Here is an 18376-nt window from a genome sequence, read left to right as displayed (position 1 = left end):
GAATCAGCTGAACTTACCGACACTGGACGATGGCTTTAGCCAGTGACGTAATGATGTTGTGGATTGTGACGTACATGCACACAATGTAGGTAATGGTTACTCATTGATCTGCTGTTGAGGTCTACATTAGGTGGGAAGGTGACAGTTTGGCTGAGACTTGGCAAAGGCAGTGAATGTGATGTTATAAGAATAACTGTAATACTCGTTAAGGTGAACTCTGTTTTAATTGAACACTGAACTACTTTATTTGGAATGATGCTATCGGCGATTATATGCCTTTATCTGATCTCAGAACTGACTTAACATAGCCAGTTATAGGGGACATACAGTTTAACATGGATTCTAAACTAGGACCGTTCATGGTGTGGTAGACTTCACACGTGCATTGTGTATGGGCTGCGTGTGGACCAAGGCCCATCCTGTTCCAGCTTTGCTTGTTCCTTCCCAGGAGGACTCTGTACAGCACAACATTACATTTAGCATTTTTTCATCAACACAGCTCTCTTCAGTTCAGCAAAGTAGTGGTGTTAGTACTGTTAAGCTTTTGCTGTTTGTTCACAGTATGAAAGACGTTCACACGTCCAATGGTTGTTTGCACAAAAAGTGATCCATCATTACAAGCCTTTAAAAATTAATGGGAATGACAGAAGAGAGGGATGAGAATTTCAAATATATATTTTTCACTCTCATAAGTGGAGGCTACAGCAAATGTACAATGAAACACCAATGCAAAAAGAGTTTAAAGGTTTAGTTGACAATGATAGAGCAAAAAATTACACACAGGATTTGTTGTTCTGTACATCAAGAATCATTTTCTCCTAAATTTGCAGACTCGAAGAAATTGGTGGTATCAATAGTAAAACTTCTGAAGTTGCACACGTTATTCCAGAAGTTGCATACATTATTCCACTGTCAGTTGCAACAGTTTTCAATGCAACTGAATAAAGAATATGGAGACTTTATGCATTACTGCAAAGTATATTCGTTAAGTCAAGGGGCATGCATGGAACAGTTTTTCAATTTAAAACCTGCTATTATTGTATTTAAGAGAGCTGCAATGAAATTTATAACATCCAGAAATGATTGCATACCTTGCATTTTAAGTGGACTTGACTGCACACTGACCATTGCAAGGTGTGAAACAACTTCTGTCTGATTTGATGGGGATACAAGCGTCTGCCAGTAGCAAAATGTGTCAAAGGCTTTTGGAAGACTAAACAGTGCTTCACAACATCAAATTGCGACTGATGAGTGTGGCGTCACAACTTTTTACATTAGATTCGTTCGAGCAGTTGCGGGCAGGCCAATGCACCTGCACAGTTGAGTCGCATATAAGTAGTATCTTCTCCCGCTTCTGGCTACAGAAGTGAGGCTGTTAGCTGTAGCTGTATAAGCAGTAGCAGCAAGCAGCGAGAGCTAACCGGAAAAATTTTACTGGCGTGCCCGAGTGTGGGGCGAGGGGAGGGGGGGCGTAAACTCTGGGGTGTCTGCCCTGGGTGGCAATTTCAGGGGAGGGGGAGGGCACAAAATTTATATTCTTGAGGAAAAAAAACCATGTTTCGCAAAGTGCCAAGCATCCAGCGCTCGTTGGTGTATCAATTATTTGTATGATTTTGAAACACATCCCTGTTGATATTTTAACATTTTTTAACACATTCTAAGTTGATTTCTGAATGAATCATAAGTTGATTTTTGAATGCGTGCATAGTGTAAATGAAGTCTATGTCAGAGGAATCCCAGTCGCATCTAGAAATAACCTTTCTTGCAGAAAAAAGGGGACGGGGCTATACGAGCCTAGCAGAACAAAGCTGAACGGGTGAATGCCAATCGCTGTTTGTTATGTAATTGACTGGGCTTGCAAATGATCAGCTTTTTTATAATTACTAGCAAAATCCATAGATTCAGACTACCAGAGTGGAAATAAACAACAAACAGGAATAACACATAAGAAAGATTACGTATTATCTTCTCGCTGTATCCAAGAAAATGAAAGTTTGACAAAAATGTTTTGGCCAGATTGTTACACTAGTAAGGGCCAGTTGTACAGTCGCCAGCTAGCAGCCAGTTAACTTCAATTCTGGCAGTTGCACGGAAAACACGTTCTACGAACATGCAATAATGCCTAACTGGAGAGTAAACATGGGATAAGTAAACCGATGATTGTGGCAGGGTTAGTGAAGTTAACTGTAGAATCAGTCTTAACACTGACAGGAATAGTTACAGAATTAGTGATGACAAGATTGTTTGTTAGAACGAGGTAGGAGAAGAAATTATGGAGGAATATGACAATTCCAAATTTATACAAAAATTTTGTACTACTACTTTTTGATCTCATGCTTCAGAAGCTGGAGTGTGTGAATTAAATGTGAAACTATTTCCTAACATAAAGTTTTTTGCTTTTAGTGGGTCTAATAGGCATTTGACATTGGTACTTTGTGAATAGTATGCTATGAAAATGACCATTTGTGCCAAAACAGTCTCGTTTATTTTGTGTGTGTTACAATTGCTGCAATATTAGACAGGCGTATTTCATTTCATCTACCAGACAGTGAAAAAATAGATGTAATCAGATCGAAAAATCATTCCAGTCTTGGGTACTGTTTGTATTAACAGCTTTTTCAGTATTATACAACGACATTTCAGTTTTTCATGTAGCAAAACATTTGACAAACTTTAATGAGGTAACAGAGTCTTTTGCAGAAAGGAAAGCACGCCATGTAAAGCTGTAGCAAGATTGGAGAAGAAAAAATGCTAGGACCGAAGGAGTGAAGAAATGTGTACTGTCTTACTTCTCTCTTGTATTTATTGTTTTATGTATCCTATATTTAATTTTATGTCACACAAAGCAGCAAGTTGTTAGCTAATAGACAATAAAGAGAGCAAATTTTCTGAAGAGTTCTTGTTCTCCCGGTTGCAAATAATCGCATCTGGTATTAACTGTGAGTTGAGGCTTTTTTTTTTTTTTTTTTTTTTTTTTTTTTTTTTTTTTTTTTTTTTTTTTTAAAGAAAAAATATAAAAAAACAGGTGATGGTTGTCAAACCGGCTGCATGTGCACTACAAAATGAACATTTTTTGAAAACATTTTGGTGTCCAATCTCAAACGCTTGGGGATTGGAGGGGGGGGTGGGGATTGTTTCCATAATATCGAAGATTCAGGGCAGATGCGTAGAGCAGTCTCAGTTGTTGTGGGGAGAGGAGGGTAGTCTCCATGTGACCCTAGTTTATGTTTAGTGATTTTGGTGTTTCCTCCTCGTTTACTGTTCTCATGTCAAATGAAAACAAAATGGATTTCTGTGGCCAGGAGATGTCAAGTGAATTAAAATACATTGACATAATTGCGGAGGGTTAAAATGTTATTAGTTTCAGATCTTATTTTATTTCCATCTTTCTGATAGTCAAACATTAATTGCCTTGCATAATAATGAAGTTATTTTTGTCGGTTTTCTAAAGAAATTTGGCTTTGTTAATGTTTTCCCATAAGTCAGTCAATTTATTTGAAACAAAGTGTTTAATTCCACACTATTGGCTAGTTTCAACTGTTCACTGCATTTCAAGTGCATGTTTTCATCATCTAGCACGTGTGGCATTATGCCATAATAAAGAACCAGGCATGAGATAATACAGTACTGGTACTCCAAGAAAATTTACATTCCGTAAACCACACTCAAAAGCTTAATATCAGGTTGAGGCCTACTTCATTGGGAATCTGGACATGCGAAGGTGCACTATAAGCAGAATTATGCATTTTAGTATGGTTCACGAAATTCTGATACTCTGGGAGTCTTCTCTGATGTCTTGTTTCTTTTATGACATGATGTAAGATCGGCTCCCTGTGTCACCGTAGCTGTGCAAGGGCGGTGACGCCTGTTATCTGGCGGCGCTCTTTGGCAACTGCTGAAATGAACCTATTTCTAACAGGTCGCATCCCCATTCGTGGCACAAATGTGTCTGGCTGCCTCCACAGCTGCCACCCCTCTGTTGAACTCCACAGCTCCACTCTTATCTCAATATGACGAAATGGCAATATGTAAACTCAAATAACAACAGTGAACTACAAATAATAAATGACAATCAACAAATAAACCAATAGCAACAAGAATACCAGCTTGCAAAACAAAAATGCTACACACTGACATATCAATCTCATAAAAACGCCATGTGGTACCTTCAAGAAGTGTAGTTTCTGATGCCTGACTGTTAATGAATGCAGAAGAAACTGGAGATGATGATATCCTGACAGCGGACAGAAGTGTTTATTTTACTTGTAGCAGTTCTCAGAACTAACAGATCAGATTGCTTCAGTTGTTCACTGATCATACACGTTTAATTTTCGTGCAAAAGTTGTTGCAGCACAGACATTGAGTCATGTTAGCTCCCAATCAGCTTAATTGTTTTATTTCATTTGCAACAGTAGTTTCAGTAGAGAAATTCACAGGAGACAGCAGATATATGAGATCAGTTATGCAGTTGTTTAATTTGTAATTAGTAGTTGTTCTGATGTACAAATCTACAGCATCATGAAAAAGCGCATAGCCTGTTGAAATATTTATGGAAAGGTTACTGGACTTCACTGTGAAAGCAGAGTTCTGGCTGGCAGGTTCTGAACATGAATGTTGCGTAGTAATAATGTGCTGTTATGAACCTCACACTTTTGCACAATTTATTGACACAGTATTATTGTGTCAGTAATACCAAGTGAGTGAAGACTGCTTGAAGTGTTGTACTGGCTGTTGTACAGTTGTCAGACATAGTTTTTCATAAATATTGGGCACATAATGTTTCCAATATTGTATTGTAAAACGTAAGCTTCATTAACGCATTTATCAGTCCATCCACGGTACCAGTAGGTTTTAAAACGTCACATTCAAAAATGCAATTTTACTGGGTCGTATCTCAGTTTCTATTGATCACAGAGAAAAGGAATCAAATGTATCGGATAGTCCTTAGCGATCATTTGTATACCTATCGGAATAACAAGCATCCTGTAGCTACCCTACAGTACAGGGTCAGAATTTAAACACCACACACGTCATGGGCTCTCCCTGAGAAAACTCTGAAAAACCATAATTTTCGAGTATGAAAAGTACCAATTGAAGGGATGTTCACTTCTTTGTAATGGCAGATCATCAAAATTTTTGCCATATGGTCTTAAGATGATATTGTGGGGAAACTTTGAAACATTTTTTGATATCAGTATCCATTACCGAAATACTGAGGTTGAAATTAACAATACTTACACCCATAAAATATGCAGGTGATGTCCAGTAAGAGATATAAATATGATGTTGTGAACACCTGGTAAGCATTCTAGGATCACCACAAGGATTCTGAGTTTACCAAACATAGTAATATAACTTAATGACATGCCATCCGTGTTTAATGAGTACTTCACACGTATGTATTTATGCCTGAAGTGATACTGCAGTGGCAAAAAATGGGCTAAAAAGGGTTTTAACATGCCTGAAAAGAATGTAAAAAAAATTCCAAAAATTATGTAAAACTGGAAAGACAGAAAATTCAGTAACCTATTTCTGATAACATTTTTACTCTTACACGATGGAAATCATAAGCTGGGAATTGCGATCCCTGAACAAAGTATCCAGAAAAAAATGCAACGCAAATAATTTTGTGTTAACCTTGTTTTATGTATACTTACTCATATTTGTTATTTATATGTGTCAAAATATATAAATGTGTCGAAATATATAAATAAACTGTCAAAATTTTACTGACCTCTAGATTTTTGTTATATAAGCAACACATCCTGCTGTAGCAGGGAAAAGAAGGGAACTGGTGGAAAAGTTCTCCTGTCGGAGCCCAAAAAAGGCGAATACATTTTTCTTTGAAAGACTCTGACAGGGAAGTGGGGAACCAGCTGCCTTGCTCCCCATCCTGCCTTCGTCACCACAAATTTTGGCATGTGAACATATTTGTGCTGTAAGAGAGTAGCAGGATGACAGTGACGGTGGAAGAGCGAGGATACAGTGCCCAGTAATGCTTGGGGAGAGAGAGAGAGAGAGAGAGAGAGAGAGAGAGAGAGAGAGAGAGGAGGGGGGGGGGACGTGTGAGGGTGATGGAGGGAGATGTAACAGTGGGAGCAAAAGAGAGAAGACACAGTGGAAATGGAAGAAACAAAGACGAGAGGAGACCATACATACGTTGGAAGCCCCAGAAGTTTTGAGCTGCCGAGGCATGGTGAAGACAGTAGCAGTGGGATATAAAAACAAAAGGAAATGGTGTAAGTGAGAGAGGAGACAGTGTCAGTGGGATATACTGTAAATCAGTGAGAGAGAGACATAGATAGAAATTGGCTGTGAGAGGGTGTTGAGTATAAAGGCTTCAGTACACATAGATACTGGGGAAAAGAATTTTGAATGCTCTTAGTTAAAAGAGCATGAAAATGTTTGGATGCCAAAATTTTTGATGAAGAAGGTCGGATGAGGATTGAGGCAGGTGGTTTCCCAGTTTTCTGTCAGAGTATTTTAAAGAGGAGCACATTTGCCTTTTTTGTGCTGCAGCAGGAGCATATTTCTAGTGGTTTTATTTGCTTGAATTAATGAGGTAATTTTTTAATGTTTGGGCTTGTGTTGATATGAACTGATAGAACCTTCTCAAGCTTCCAGTGGCATCAAGTGGTTAAATTCCCAGTTTCCCTCACTCGTTGTTCCATGATGTTTTCAGAGATTTAACTTTGGTTGTCGTGGGCACATGGATTGTGCTTTTGAACACCAACATTGGGTGTTCCAAGTTCATTGTACTGCTGAGTGTTCAGAAATTATGCGACCTGTGCGCACATGGTACATGTGCCTCAACATGGTATATACAATTGCGGTTTGCTCCAGCAGCAGTTGTCAGCTGTATCTGGCTGGCATATCACACTGTTTATGAAATGCACGGGCATTAAATTCATACATTAGCTCTATTAAAATGCACATTTGCTCTCTTGGCCATGTGATAATTATTCTGTTTTGTCTATAGTATATATAAATAAAAACTTCAATATCTGTGGACATGTTATAAAGCAAAATAAAAATACCATGTCCAGTCACTAAGGGAATCGGGTTATAAAAGTTGTATTACAAATAGCACAAAACAAATTCTTGCTTGATGACTGTTCCTATTCAGTAGCACAGTCTTTACAACATGTTAAATAAGTAACTTAAAACAAGAAAGTGCAAAATATCTTATTGCAAATAGTGCAAGCTGTTTTGTAGATTAAGCCAATCGCACAAACTCGCTCCACAGGGAGAGTGCACTTATATCTACGTAACACTGAATATTATAGATTATACTTTTACTAATCTATCAAGAAAGTATCAGAGCCTAGTAGAACTTCTGAAGGCCAATAATAAAAATATTTGGCTGTAATGTGGTGCAAACCAGCAACACATCATTCGCTACCTTACCATTATGTGGTGCTACTCATTGTGCTATACTGACAACGACCATTGGATGGCCATACTTTGCCTCTTACTGTCTACTGAAAGCTTTAATCACAGATATTTATAAACTGACATTTAATTATAACAAATAGCATCAAGAACCTTGCATTTCTTATGCATCCTCCTATTCGTTGAAATGGCATAGTTTCATAATACACAAGTTACAATAAATTTTTTAACCACTGATATAATGTTTCCCATCATTTCCTTACAACAAATCGTATAATTAATGACTGGTTTTCAAGAGATCATCAATTTTTTAATGCTTAGAAATTGCATATATACATATAGGCTTCAACTGAAAGCCAATATGGTGTCTTGTAAATCTGTACTGAGGAGAGATAGCATGTGTGTTGACATAGGTAGCGTTCTTCCGTCTCATTGGACAATGTTGAAACACACATTCAGAATATCTGCCATGCTAGATACTGCTCTGCCCATTCCGAAAGATTCCCAACGTGCTTTTTCCATGCTATGACACCAGAAACTCACCACGTTCATTGCTCGAATGCACAGTCCATGTGCCAGTGACTTTACATTGTGCAACAGTTTTGTGCAACTGTGCTAAAATACTAATCATTTGCATGTCCAAGCATGTAATATTTTTCATGCCATTTTGGTGTTTGTTGCATGCCACCATCATAGTGTTCCAATTTTCTTGGTCAGCAATGTTTTGAGCATCTGGGACATGGCAGGAGGTGGTACAGTCCAGCACCAGAGGCATGACTGTCAACTCTTGCAAGGGGTTAATTAATGAGTCAGGATAAATGCTCTACATTGCATAATTTTGTGTCAGAACTACTATTCTGTTTCCCCCTCACACCATATTCTTATTCGCTCTGCAGCTCCTAAGGTGACCCCAGCCCTGTACTGCGTGGACTGGCACAAGATGGCAGCTGCCGACGTCTACAACCTGTGCCGTGCCCTCGGCCACGTCACCTCGAACTGGCACGGCACGGCAGTCCGGCTGGCGCTTCCCGACGCACCCCCATCAGCGCCCTCTCCCGTCTCGCACCTCTCCTCGCTTCCTGCGACTGCCATCCGGGGCGGCGATGCGGCCTCCTCGAGGACTCCACGTAGAGCACTGTCGACAGAGAGTTTTATGGGGGAGCAATCCACTCCAGGAATGGTCCGCATCCACAGGGCCGGTGCCAGGCTGAGGGTGATGTGTGCGGATGGCAGCTGGCTGGCCTTTGCAAAAGTCACCATCATTGGGAAAAAGCCCATGTCAGCGATTGACTTCTATAATGGTTTCCTGTCAAAAGTGCCTTTGGATGATTGGATCCTCACATGACCGCTGGGCGAAATGGAATACGTATTATTTGTGTAAGTGTACTGTCTTCTGTCTGAAGTGATTTATTCAACCCTTCTCCATACCCTGAGGCAGGATCCTCATTTACGCATCAATTTTCAGCTATCTTCACCAAATTTTGCATCCCATGTTGAGCTACAGCCAAGAAACTTATCACAAGAGATTTGTCCTGTTAAATTTTCCTGAAGCACTTGTTGCATGAATTCTTAAAAAACAAAATCCACAATTCTTTGTGTAGTAGGGATGACATTTTCAGCTGTATTAATAGGTCTTATTTTCTTTGCAGTCAGTTTTTCTTTGCACCAACTTCAGGCTCCTCTGTGATAAAAGGCAAGCACAAGGATACCAGGTAGTCACCATTATACTTGCAGGTCTAGTAATTTAGTGGTAAAACTCATACTTGGGAACTAAGGGGTCACAGGAACGAATCTGCCTTTACGGTTGCCTTCCCCTCTTAGTGATGTGAGGGATTGCCGGGAGGGATATATGGTTTGGATTCCATGTTAGACCATAGGTCCTATTTCCCCGATTGGATAACTGGGTTAGGTTAGGGACATACAAGTCGCCAAAGTGGTGTCCAGTAGATAGACTTGCACCTGGTTTTGAGCCGGGAGAAGCAGAAAAGAAGATTCAGTATAGAGGACACTGATTTTTTGCATCCTTCATGAGCGCTATACAGTGAAACCCCTATTTTACATTTTTGTGCAATCTTGATGTGAAAAATACAAAATGGAGGTAAATGCAGAATCGAGGAAAACATTAAAATCCCCAAAATATGAGCAAAAATGTATGTAATTGACACACATGGTTAAAACTCGTAATCCTCTCCAGTACATCGTATAAAATCTTTATAAGCAAAGGAAATTAAATGTACAATGCAATGTTTATACAATAGTTTTGCGGTAATGAATTTCATCAGTTAGTAAAAAATCACAGATTTGTAACAGCAAGTAAAAACTTGTCAAGAAATTGAAATTGGTATCTGGGCACAAGATAATCGAGCCATTTTCCGACATGCCATCACCACAAATAATACATCAACACACGCGCTTTTGAGAGATCTTTTCTTTGTACTCGCCCAGAAACAAAAAGAAATTGATGAACATGGTGAAAAACTGAAAACTGTGAATTAAAGTGAAAGGCACCTGAATCTAAAATATGGAGATGCGTTTTCCTTGTGTAGCCAGCGGCAGTGCAGCGTACCCTGATGATGTGAGCACAGTGACCTCTACTGTATGTTTCCTTGTTCACTGTGCTGAGCAGTCATAGTGGAGCATTCCGCAGTATTGCCAACATGCGGCATTTGCACTTTGAACTCGTCGTTTGCTGTAGTGTAAACACAGCAGGTTTCGCGAAAGCACGTCTATACATGCAAGTTTTCTTTCACATGTGTTACTTATGTATACCAATGAATGTGAAGTAAAGTTAAGCCTGCTGTGATTTCAGTGTTTCTCTGTCCCAGTAATCGATTACACGCATAACAATGTGTCTGCCATCACATCATATTAAACATCATTGAGGACTGCAACAAAGATAAGCAAGCCATCGCACAATTGTTCACTGAACATGTCGTATTAATTGTGATGCTGCACATAGCAGATGGAATAGCCAACATTGGCTGCAGTTGGTAGAGGCATGATACATTCCAGATCCTGTCCACGTGCTGCGAACAGAACTACTGTAAGTAAAATTAATGCTTGGTAGTGAGGGGTGTACGATGTATAACTATCTAATTTAAACCTAAGTGAAAGCTGTGGTCAGTCCATTTGCTACATACTGATCACACCAGCCCTACTTTTGAACAAGTTGCCAAGTGAACTTGCTGTTTATCAGTCTATATGCTAGAGGGTCAAGAAGACTTTTTGCATTTGTGACATCAACAGTGGTCTGTCAACTATTGATTTTTATGAGCACATGTGAATGACCCCAGTGTGAACCATGTGCTTTTTGATTATTAATTTCCTCTGTAGTGTGTGTGTGTGAGGGGGGGGGGGGAGGGTCGGTTGGGGGGGGGGGGAGTGTTCGTATGTGTGTGTGTGTGTGTGTGTGTGTGTGTGTGTGTGTGTGTGTGTGTGTGTGTGTGTGGGGCTGGGGGGGGGGGGTCACAATATGCCTTTTCAAAGCAGCAGCACACTGAAAATATATCACAAACACGTTGACCTTATTAAATATCGGTTACTAAAGCATCAAAGATATAAGGCTTCAAAAAATATTATAATAACCAAGACGACTGAAAAAACTTATTCGATAATCTGTAGCGAAATGAATAACATTGTGGTTTACTGAGTTAAAGCTAGTAGGTTTGCATCCTGCTACATGCTAACATCTTAGCATTGTTAACACATTCTGGGACTTAATTATGAATCTAATACAGGTATGTTCTGCAATATTCAATCTTATTTAACATTTCCATCTGATCAGAGAACAAAGGATGAAAGAAGCATTTGGCTGTCCATTTCTGAATATGTAGTGATTTCTGAGTGTGTGATTAGGCAGAAATATAAGAGGACAGCTTATATTGCTGCAAGTGAAACGATGAGGGATAACATTCATACTCTTCCTTGTCACAAATATTTACACTTTGTGCAACCACAATCAAATTCTTGTAAAGAGTTCTCACTACAGCTGAGATTCTCCAGTTGCTAACATATACAGTGCCGTAATGATTGACAAATCAATAGCCTCTTTTCTGATTGCCTTCACTGTGCCACTACATCATGATTATGTCAGTCCCTGCAAAAAGTAGTGTGAAACATAGTTGATCCATATCCCTGAGAAGCCACTGCATTAGTGTGACATCATCATCTTATACAGCTATTGGCAGCAGGTGGAATATAAATATCTGAAATGTCGTAATCTGGCAGTTTTCACCGTATTTCACAGTTTTTAGATTATTTCACTGTGTAGGCTATAAATTTTCACTATTTTCGGGATGAACAGAAAGTGAAAGAACACTCAAAACTGTGTGTTTTAAGGTATAATTTGTGGTAGTAGCGTGTTGGGAAATGACTCCATAACCCCATACATCATTAGCAAAGTGATGAGTCTTTTCAATTACGTATCCTACAATATTACTAGTGGCAAAACCCACTTTTTTCCCTAGTATGTCATATTATATGACATAAAATTTTGAATTTTCTTTCTTCTTTGTTTATGGGTTTTGCGATTCGGTTATGTCACTTGATGTTACGAGTGTTGGTACAATTGCTAGGAGGAGAAGAATGAAATTCTCCTACCAACTTCAGTTTATAGCTTCTGTGCATGTTTATAATCCAGCAAATCCAGCACTGTAGGAATTTTGAATGTTTCGTCGGCTAAGGTCTGTAAATTTGTTATGTAGTGAGTTAAACGAAGTGTGGTGTGCTGGCTGCACTGGCTGGTGGGTGATGTAACAAGTTGCAAGCCAATAAGAGCTCACTAGATGAAAATGAAAATGGCCGATGTTTCCTTGATTATAACTGAGTGTATTCTTCAAGACTCAGTGTTTGAATTTAAAATGTTGACAGTCTATATTGTTGCTGAATACAATACATTGGAAAGACATGCAAAAAGACAAGACTGAGTTATAAGTGGAACAAGAAAAGTTGGCAGCAGGGCCTTTTTGTCACAGATTGACTGAGTTCAGAACACTTTGCATTGACTGTCCTGTTTTTCCATTGCTGCCGTAACTTAGTAGTCATTGTATCATAATTGCATGGTGAAGCTACATCTTTGAAATTGTGGATTACATTAGCATTTCCTCTCTCATGTCTCCCCTCTTTGCAATGGCCTGAAATACTCCCTTAACTCCACCACCACTTACAGTGCGAACTGTCTGTCTTTTGTGGCACTTTTAACTTGTTCTGTCACATCAAATGTCAATAAGAAGAAAACAGGATGAAGTCAATCGATACATTGAGTAAGAACGTAAAATTTAAGTAAACCCTACTTACTAGGAAGAAACGTAAATAAAATCTTGGAATTTTTAGCATTGACCTTAGGGGTCTTGCACGGGAGCTATGAATTTGTGGCACAGAATTGCAAGAAATGAAAATCAGAGTTCCGCTGTAATGATAGTTACCCAGTATCCACATGATCACCAGGTATCATAGAGGGGCCTATGATTACGAATGATGGATTGGTCACACTGGACCAAGTTATTCAGGCTTACATTACTGGCCTCCAAGGTCACCAGACTAACTGTATGTGATTATTTCTTGTGAGAGTTATAAAAGACTGTTTATGTGCTTCCATTTTCAACAACAGTGAATGAACTGAGACATAGCATAACAGCAGCTGTGGAAGCTGTAATCAAGACATGCTCAATTGAATATCGCATTGACATATGCTGTGCATCTCAAGGGGGCTATATTGAACACCTATGAAAAGGTACAAAAAAAACTTTTTCAAAAACATAGACTTGCAAAATTGGATGATTCTTTGTGATACCCCCTGTACATGTCCAGAACCAATTTCTTGTTCAGATATGAGCCCTTGTGTCCTACTCATGCCGTCTGTCTGTTGACAATTCAATGTGGTTAACACTCTTTCTTATGCATCGTTCACCCTTACTCCTCTAGGGTTCATAAATTCATGCAAATATACCTTGCCACACGTATGTGACACTAAGTGCTGCGCTGGATGAAATAACACTTGTTGGCACAGTGGTGGGTTCTTATATTTACTTCTGAAGGAGGCTGTGTTGGTACTACAATATGCACAATGTAATGATAGGCATTCAGTAAGTAATGCAATAGATTTTTTTCTCAGCCAGTTTTGGTTGGAAAAATGTGGAGTTTGCTGTGGGACATTGTGGCTATTCCTGCTTCGGCCCCTGTAGTTTCATGCAGTTCCAGTCGGTGGCAGTGTTATATGTAGCCTTCAAAATGGCATCTGTAAGAGAGGTGCATTCCAAGCAAAGAGTTTCTTTTGTCAGAAAACCAGAGTATCATAGATATTCATAGGTGTTTGAAGGATGTCTATGGAGACATGGCAGTAAACAAAAGCACTGTGAGCCGTTGGGCGAGGCATTTGTCATCAACACAGAGAGGTTGCACAAACATGTCTGATCTTCTGGATGCCTGCTGGCTGCCTGTAGCTGTGAATCCTGCAATGTTGGAATGCACGGACACTCTCATTTGAGGTGATTGACAGATCAAAATCAGACACCTCACTGCACAGATGGATGTCTCTGTTGGTAGTGCCGACACACTCTTCCATCAGTTGGGGTGTGTGCCCTCTGTGTTCCTTGCCGTCTAACAGAAGACCACAAGAGTAATCAAGACCGTCTGTGTGAAATTGCTTGTATGTTACACGGGGCTGACAATTTTTGGTGAACATTGTCGCTGGTGGCCAAACATGGGTTCATCACTCTGAACTAGAAACAAAATGGCAAACCATGGGGTGGCGTCACACCACCTCTCCTCCAAAGGAGGTAGTTCAAAGATACACCCTCACCTGGTAAAGTCTTGGCAATGATCTTCTGGGACTGTGAAGGGGTTATTCTGTTTGATGTCTTCCCTCATGGAGCAATGGTCAACACTGCAGAAAACTGAAGAAATGACTTCAGCATGTTCATCACCATGAAAATGCAAATGAACTTCTCCTCCCGCTTGACAACGTAAGGCCTCTCACAAGTCTGCACACCCGAGGGGAGCTCACAAGACTTCATCGGACTGTTCTTCCTCATGTGCCCTACAACCCAGGTCTCACACCTTTCGAATGAAGGATGCATTCCACAGGAAGCAGTATGTCGATGATGGGGAGAGTACTGATGCAGGAAGACATTGTCTCTGACATCGACCAGTAGAGTGGTACCATGCATGCATGCATGCCCTCTCAGTAAGGTGGCATAAGCCCGTCACATTGAACGGAGATTATGTTGAAAAATAGGTTTTTTAGCCAATGTGGCGTATTGAAATCCTGAATAAAACTAACATGCTTTCAGAAAAAAACTGTGTTGCATTACATATTGAATGCACCTCGTAGATCACTTTATTACAGGGTGGCGCACGAAATGTGTTACCAGTTGTTTCTTTCACAATTTACGACGCACATTAGATATCCCGCTGGGATCTCTACAGCAGTACCAGCAGAGCTTGGAAAAACAAATGAGTTACAAAATGATGTTTAATTCACGATACTGCCGCTAGGAGACTAGTAAGCAGCAATTGCTGACAATGGAAGACTGACGACACAGCAACGATCGGCAATTGTGTTACTTTTTCACAAAACGAAAAGCCTTGTTGTGACTCAGAGGTGTTTTCGATAACAGTTTAACACACTATGGGTCTCTTGCAAGAAGACCATCCACAGGTTGTACGATAAATTTGCACAGCAAGGAACAGTATTGGAAGCGAAGCAACCTCGGCCTAAGCCTGTTTGTTCGCCGGAGAATATTGAAGCGGTACGAGTTGCTGTACAGAGAAGTCCCGGGAAATCATGTAGAAAGGCAGCAGTTCAACTGGGAATATCAAAATGCATTCTTAAAAGTGACCTCCATATGTACCCGTACAAGATGACCTGTGCACAGAAGCTTACTGAAGAACACAAGCAGCAGAGACTACTGTTTGCTCAGTGGGAGGAGGATAGGGAAGAAACTCTCAACAACGTTTCGTTTTCAGACGAGGCGCATTTTCATTTATACAGTGTGGTTAACAAACAAAATGTACGCTTTTGGGCCACTGAAAACCCACAAGTGCTTCGTGAACGACAACATTATGCTCCGAGGATTACAGCGTGGGCAGAAATTTCCAGTCACGGACTTATTGGACCTTTTTTCTTTGAAGAAACTGAAATGCGAGCGTTATTTGAGCATGCTTTGCAATAGCTTCATTCCACAGCTTCTTGCTACTGCCTTGCCCTTCAACACACAGTGGTTCATGCAAGGCCACATACTGCAAACACTGTGTTGGAGTTTTTACACGAGCATTTCGACGTGCGAATCATTTCACTCAGGTTTCCAGGTCACTTCAATGACCGACAAAATTGTCCCCCCAATAGTCCAGACCTCAATCCATGTGACTTTTTTCTTTGGGGGTACCTAATGGAAAAAATTCCCGAAACGTCCACGTGATTTAATGGAGCTCAGAAGACTTATTCTTCAAGCTTGCAGTGAAATTACGGAAGACATCTGCCGTGGGTTAATCACTAACTTGTGTTCGTTTGAATGAAGTTAGGAAACGAAATGGTGGACATATTGAGCATGTGCTGAGTTAGAACAAATCTCCATGGACGGCTCCTCATTGTAGTATATGTTCCTTTCAGATTGTATTAACAATAAAGTTTATATTCAAAAACAAAATGATAAAACATTTCGTGTGCCACCCTGTATAACTTGAACAAGATGCAGTAAAGGAATGTCATGTGTATTTCTTACTGTCACTGACCACTAACATATCACTTGATTCACTAGAAGATAAGCCTCTTCTCTCAAAGTACAATTGACTGCGAACTTTGCTACGTCATTATGACTAATACAAGTCTCGCATTTCTGTCTGTAGTGAGATGCTGTCATCTTCGATGATGATTGCAGACTGCTCTGAGTGGCCCTACTCGCTGATATAAGTAAGCATGCTGCATCGGTGGCAAATGGAATTCTTCAGGGCATGCCTACGGTGATGTGTCTGTCATCGTAGTGTCTGGCAGTGACTATGCTCGTGATTGATCACTCCATATCACTTGTCTCCAGTCATCCTCTTTCCAGTGGCATCACTCTTTATAACACCTCGAGCGTCGCTTAGCTTTGCCTACAGAAATATATGGCTTATGAGGAACTACTCAACCTCTGTACCCCATTGCCATTGCACTGAGCGAGGTGGCACAGTGGTTAGCACACGGGACTTGCATTCGGGAGGACAGTGGTTCAAACCAGCACTGGCCATTCTGATTCAGGTTTTCCATGATTTCCCTTAATTGCTTAAGCAAATGCCAGGATGGTTCCTTTGAAAGGAAAAGGTCCCATATATATTCTTTTGAGAACAGTATTTTTGAAATCGCTTAACTAAAAAGGAGATATTGCATACATGTATAGCAATGAAGAATAGGTAAAAACTGTCATCTGTTTTAATAAGACTGGTGTTTCTTTCAGAATGCTGGAGTCTCAGGTGAAGAAATAAGCTGGTTTGTGATAAAACTTTGAGAAGAGAATGTAAGATGACTGTGTGAGTTATGCACTCACAAACTGTACATTTCTAGTCATTCAGCTGGTTATACAGTTTTTTAGCAATAAATACTTTTGACAAAATTTTTTGTTGTAATTTTTATTAGTTCCTAACCTATAGCACAAATTTAAATTTTAAAATGAATGTCATAACTAAATACTTAGGATTAAATGCTCATCACTGTGCCTGAAATTTGACCCACAATGATAAAACCAAAATAATAATATCCCACAGTCACCTGTCTACTGTAGTATCCCAAAGATCATTTCCCCTACTCCTTTATTATTTTTTTTTTTTTTTTATGACTGCAACTAAAGAATAAGGTCTATAATTTTCTCTGCAGCTCTGTAATCCACTTTTTCAATTAAAAAAAATTCTGTATCCTCAGAGCTTTTGTGTGGCTCAGTAAGGGAGTGTGATAGTTAAAATTCAGAAGTCCTACCTGAGGTTAGGTTAGCTTAGGTTTGGGTAGTTGACACTAGACACTCTGGTTGTTCCAAAGGTAAGATCCTCGGAGATTTAAAAAAAAAAAAAAAATCTTAATAAATATTTACAATAGATGTTATATGTCAATGTTTCCTTACTATTAAATGAAATGGTCTTCAAGGATGTGGCAAAAGTAAAACATGCTATACATTTTTTTATTTGTGCATTTAGTAAAAATTGCATCTCAAACTATAGAAGGCATAAACACTTACAAGGTTGTAGTAGCCTAGCACAATCAAAATAAAAACAGTTTGCGAGAATTACTTACACACATCGCATTATTGGATCAAAGCTGTGCTGAAGTGAGGTATTATATAGCATTCATTTTATGAGATGTAGTTACTGAATACAAGAAGAAATTGTCAAAAAGTAACATTTAATTATTTTAAGATGGTTTCATTTTGGAATACAATTTCAAAATTTTTCAGAAAAGTAACCTTTATTATCATAGTAAGCAACGAATATATGAAGAAATTGGCAAAAAGCAAACAACAATTTTTTTGAAGGAGATGGTTTCACTTTGGAACCACTAGGACATACTGGTACAGTTTTCAACCACCCATCATTTCATGTGATATAGTTGAAAGCAGATTTGCATTTTTCCTAGACGCAATCCCACATCTCGATATTTCTATGAACTAATAATGCTTAAAACAAACAATAGTCCTCAATAATGAGCAAAAATGGACCTAAAATTTAATAAATTTTGTGTCAAAATTACTTACTGTCCCAGTGGTTTTATTTCAAACTCACACGTAAAAGCAGTAGTGCGAGGGTCACTCCAAAAGAAGTGCACACTATTTTTTTTTTTAAATCCATCTTTTATTCTACATGTTTTTAAGTTTTACAGTGTGTAGAAACATCCTTTAGGAACAATATTTTCATTTCTCCACATAATTTCCATCCCTCTCAACTGCCTTACGCCATCTTGGAACCAGCACCTGTATACTCGCATGGTAAAATTCTGGACCAACCTGTTGGAACCACTGTTTGG

At 39.4% G+C, this 18376-nt stretch overlaps 1 protein-coding gene across 2 annotated transcripts in view; it reads left to right on the top strand.

The window, feature by feature from the left end:
* LOC126428048 (methionyl-tRNA formyltransferase, mitochondrial) overlaps positions 1–16973 on the top strand; it is a 56531-nt gene extending 39558 nt beyond the window's left edge. Inside the window, exons 5-6 of one of the 2 annotated variants that reach the window (XM_050089924.1) lie at positions 8289–8769; positions 16824–16959. In XM_050089924.1, the coding sequence (XP_049945881.1) occupies positions 8289–8737 (449 nt within the window). In that variant the 3' untranslated portion in view covers positions 8738–8769; positions 16824–16959. Of the gene's footprint in view, positions 1–8288; positions 8770–16823 lie in introns of both variants that reach the window. The other variant, XM_050089925.1, reaches the window with a different exon arrangement.
* Positions 16974–18376: the final 1403 nt, after the last annotated feature.

The sequence above is a fragment of the Schistocerca serialis genome, chromosome 12 (assembly GCF_023864345.2).
Source record: "Schistocerca serialis cubense isolate TAMUIC-IGC-003099 chromosome 12, iqSchSeri2.2, whole genome shotgun sequence".
Lineage (NCBI taxonomy): Eukaryota > Metazoa > Arthropoda > Insecta > Orthoptera > Acrididae > Schistocerca > Schistocerca serialis.
This window is presented reverse-complemented; position numbering and strand designations above follow the sequence as displayed.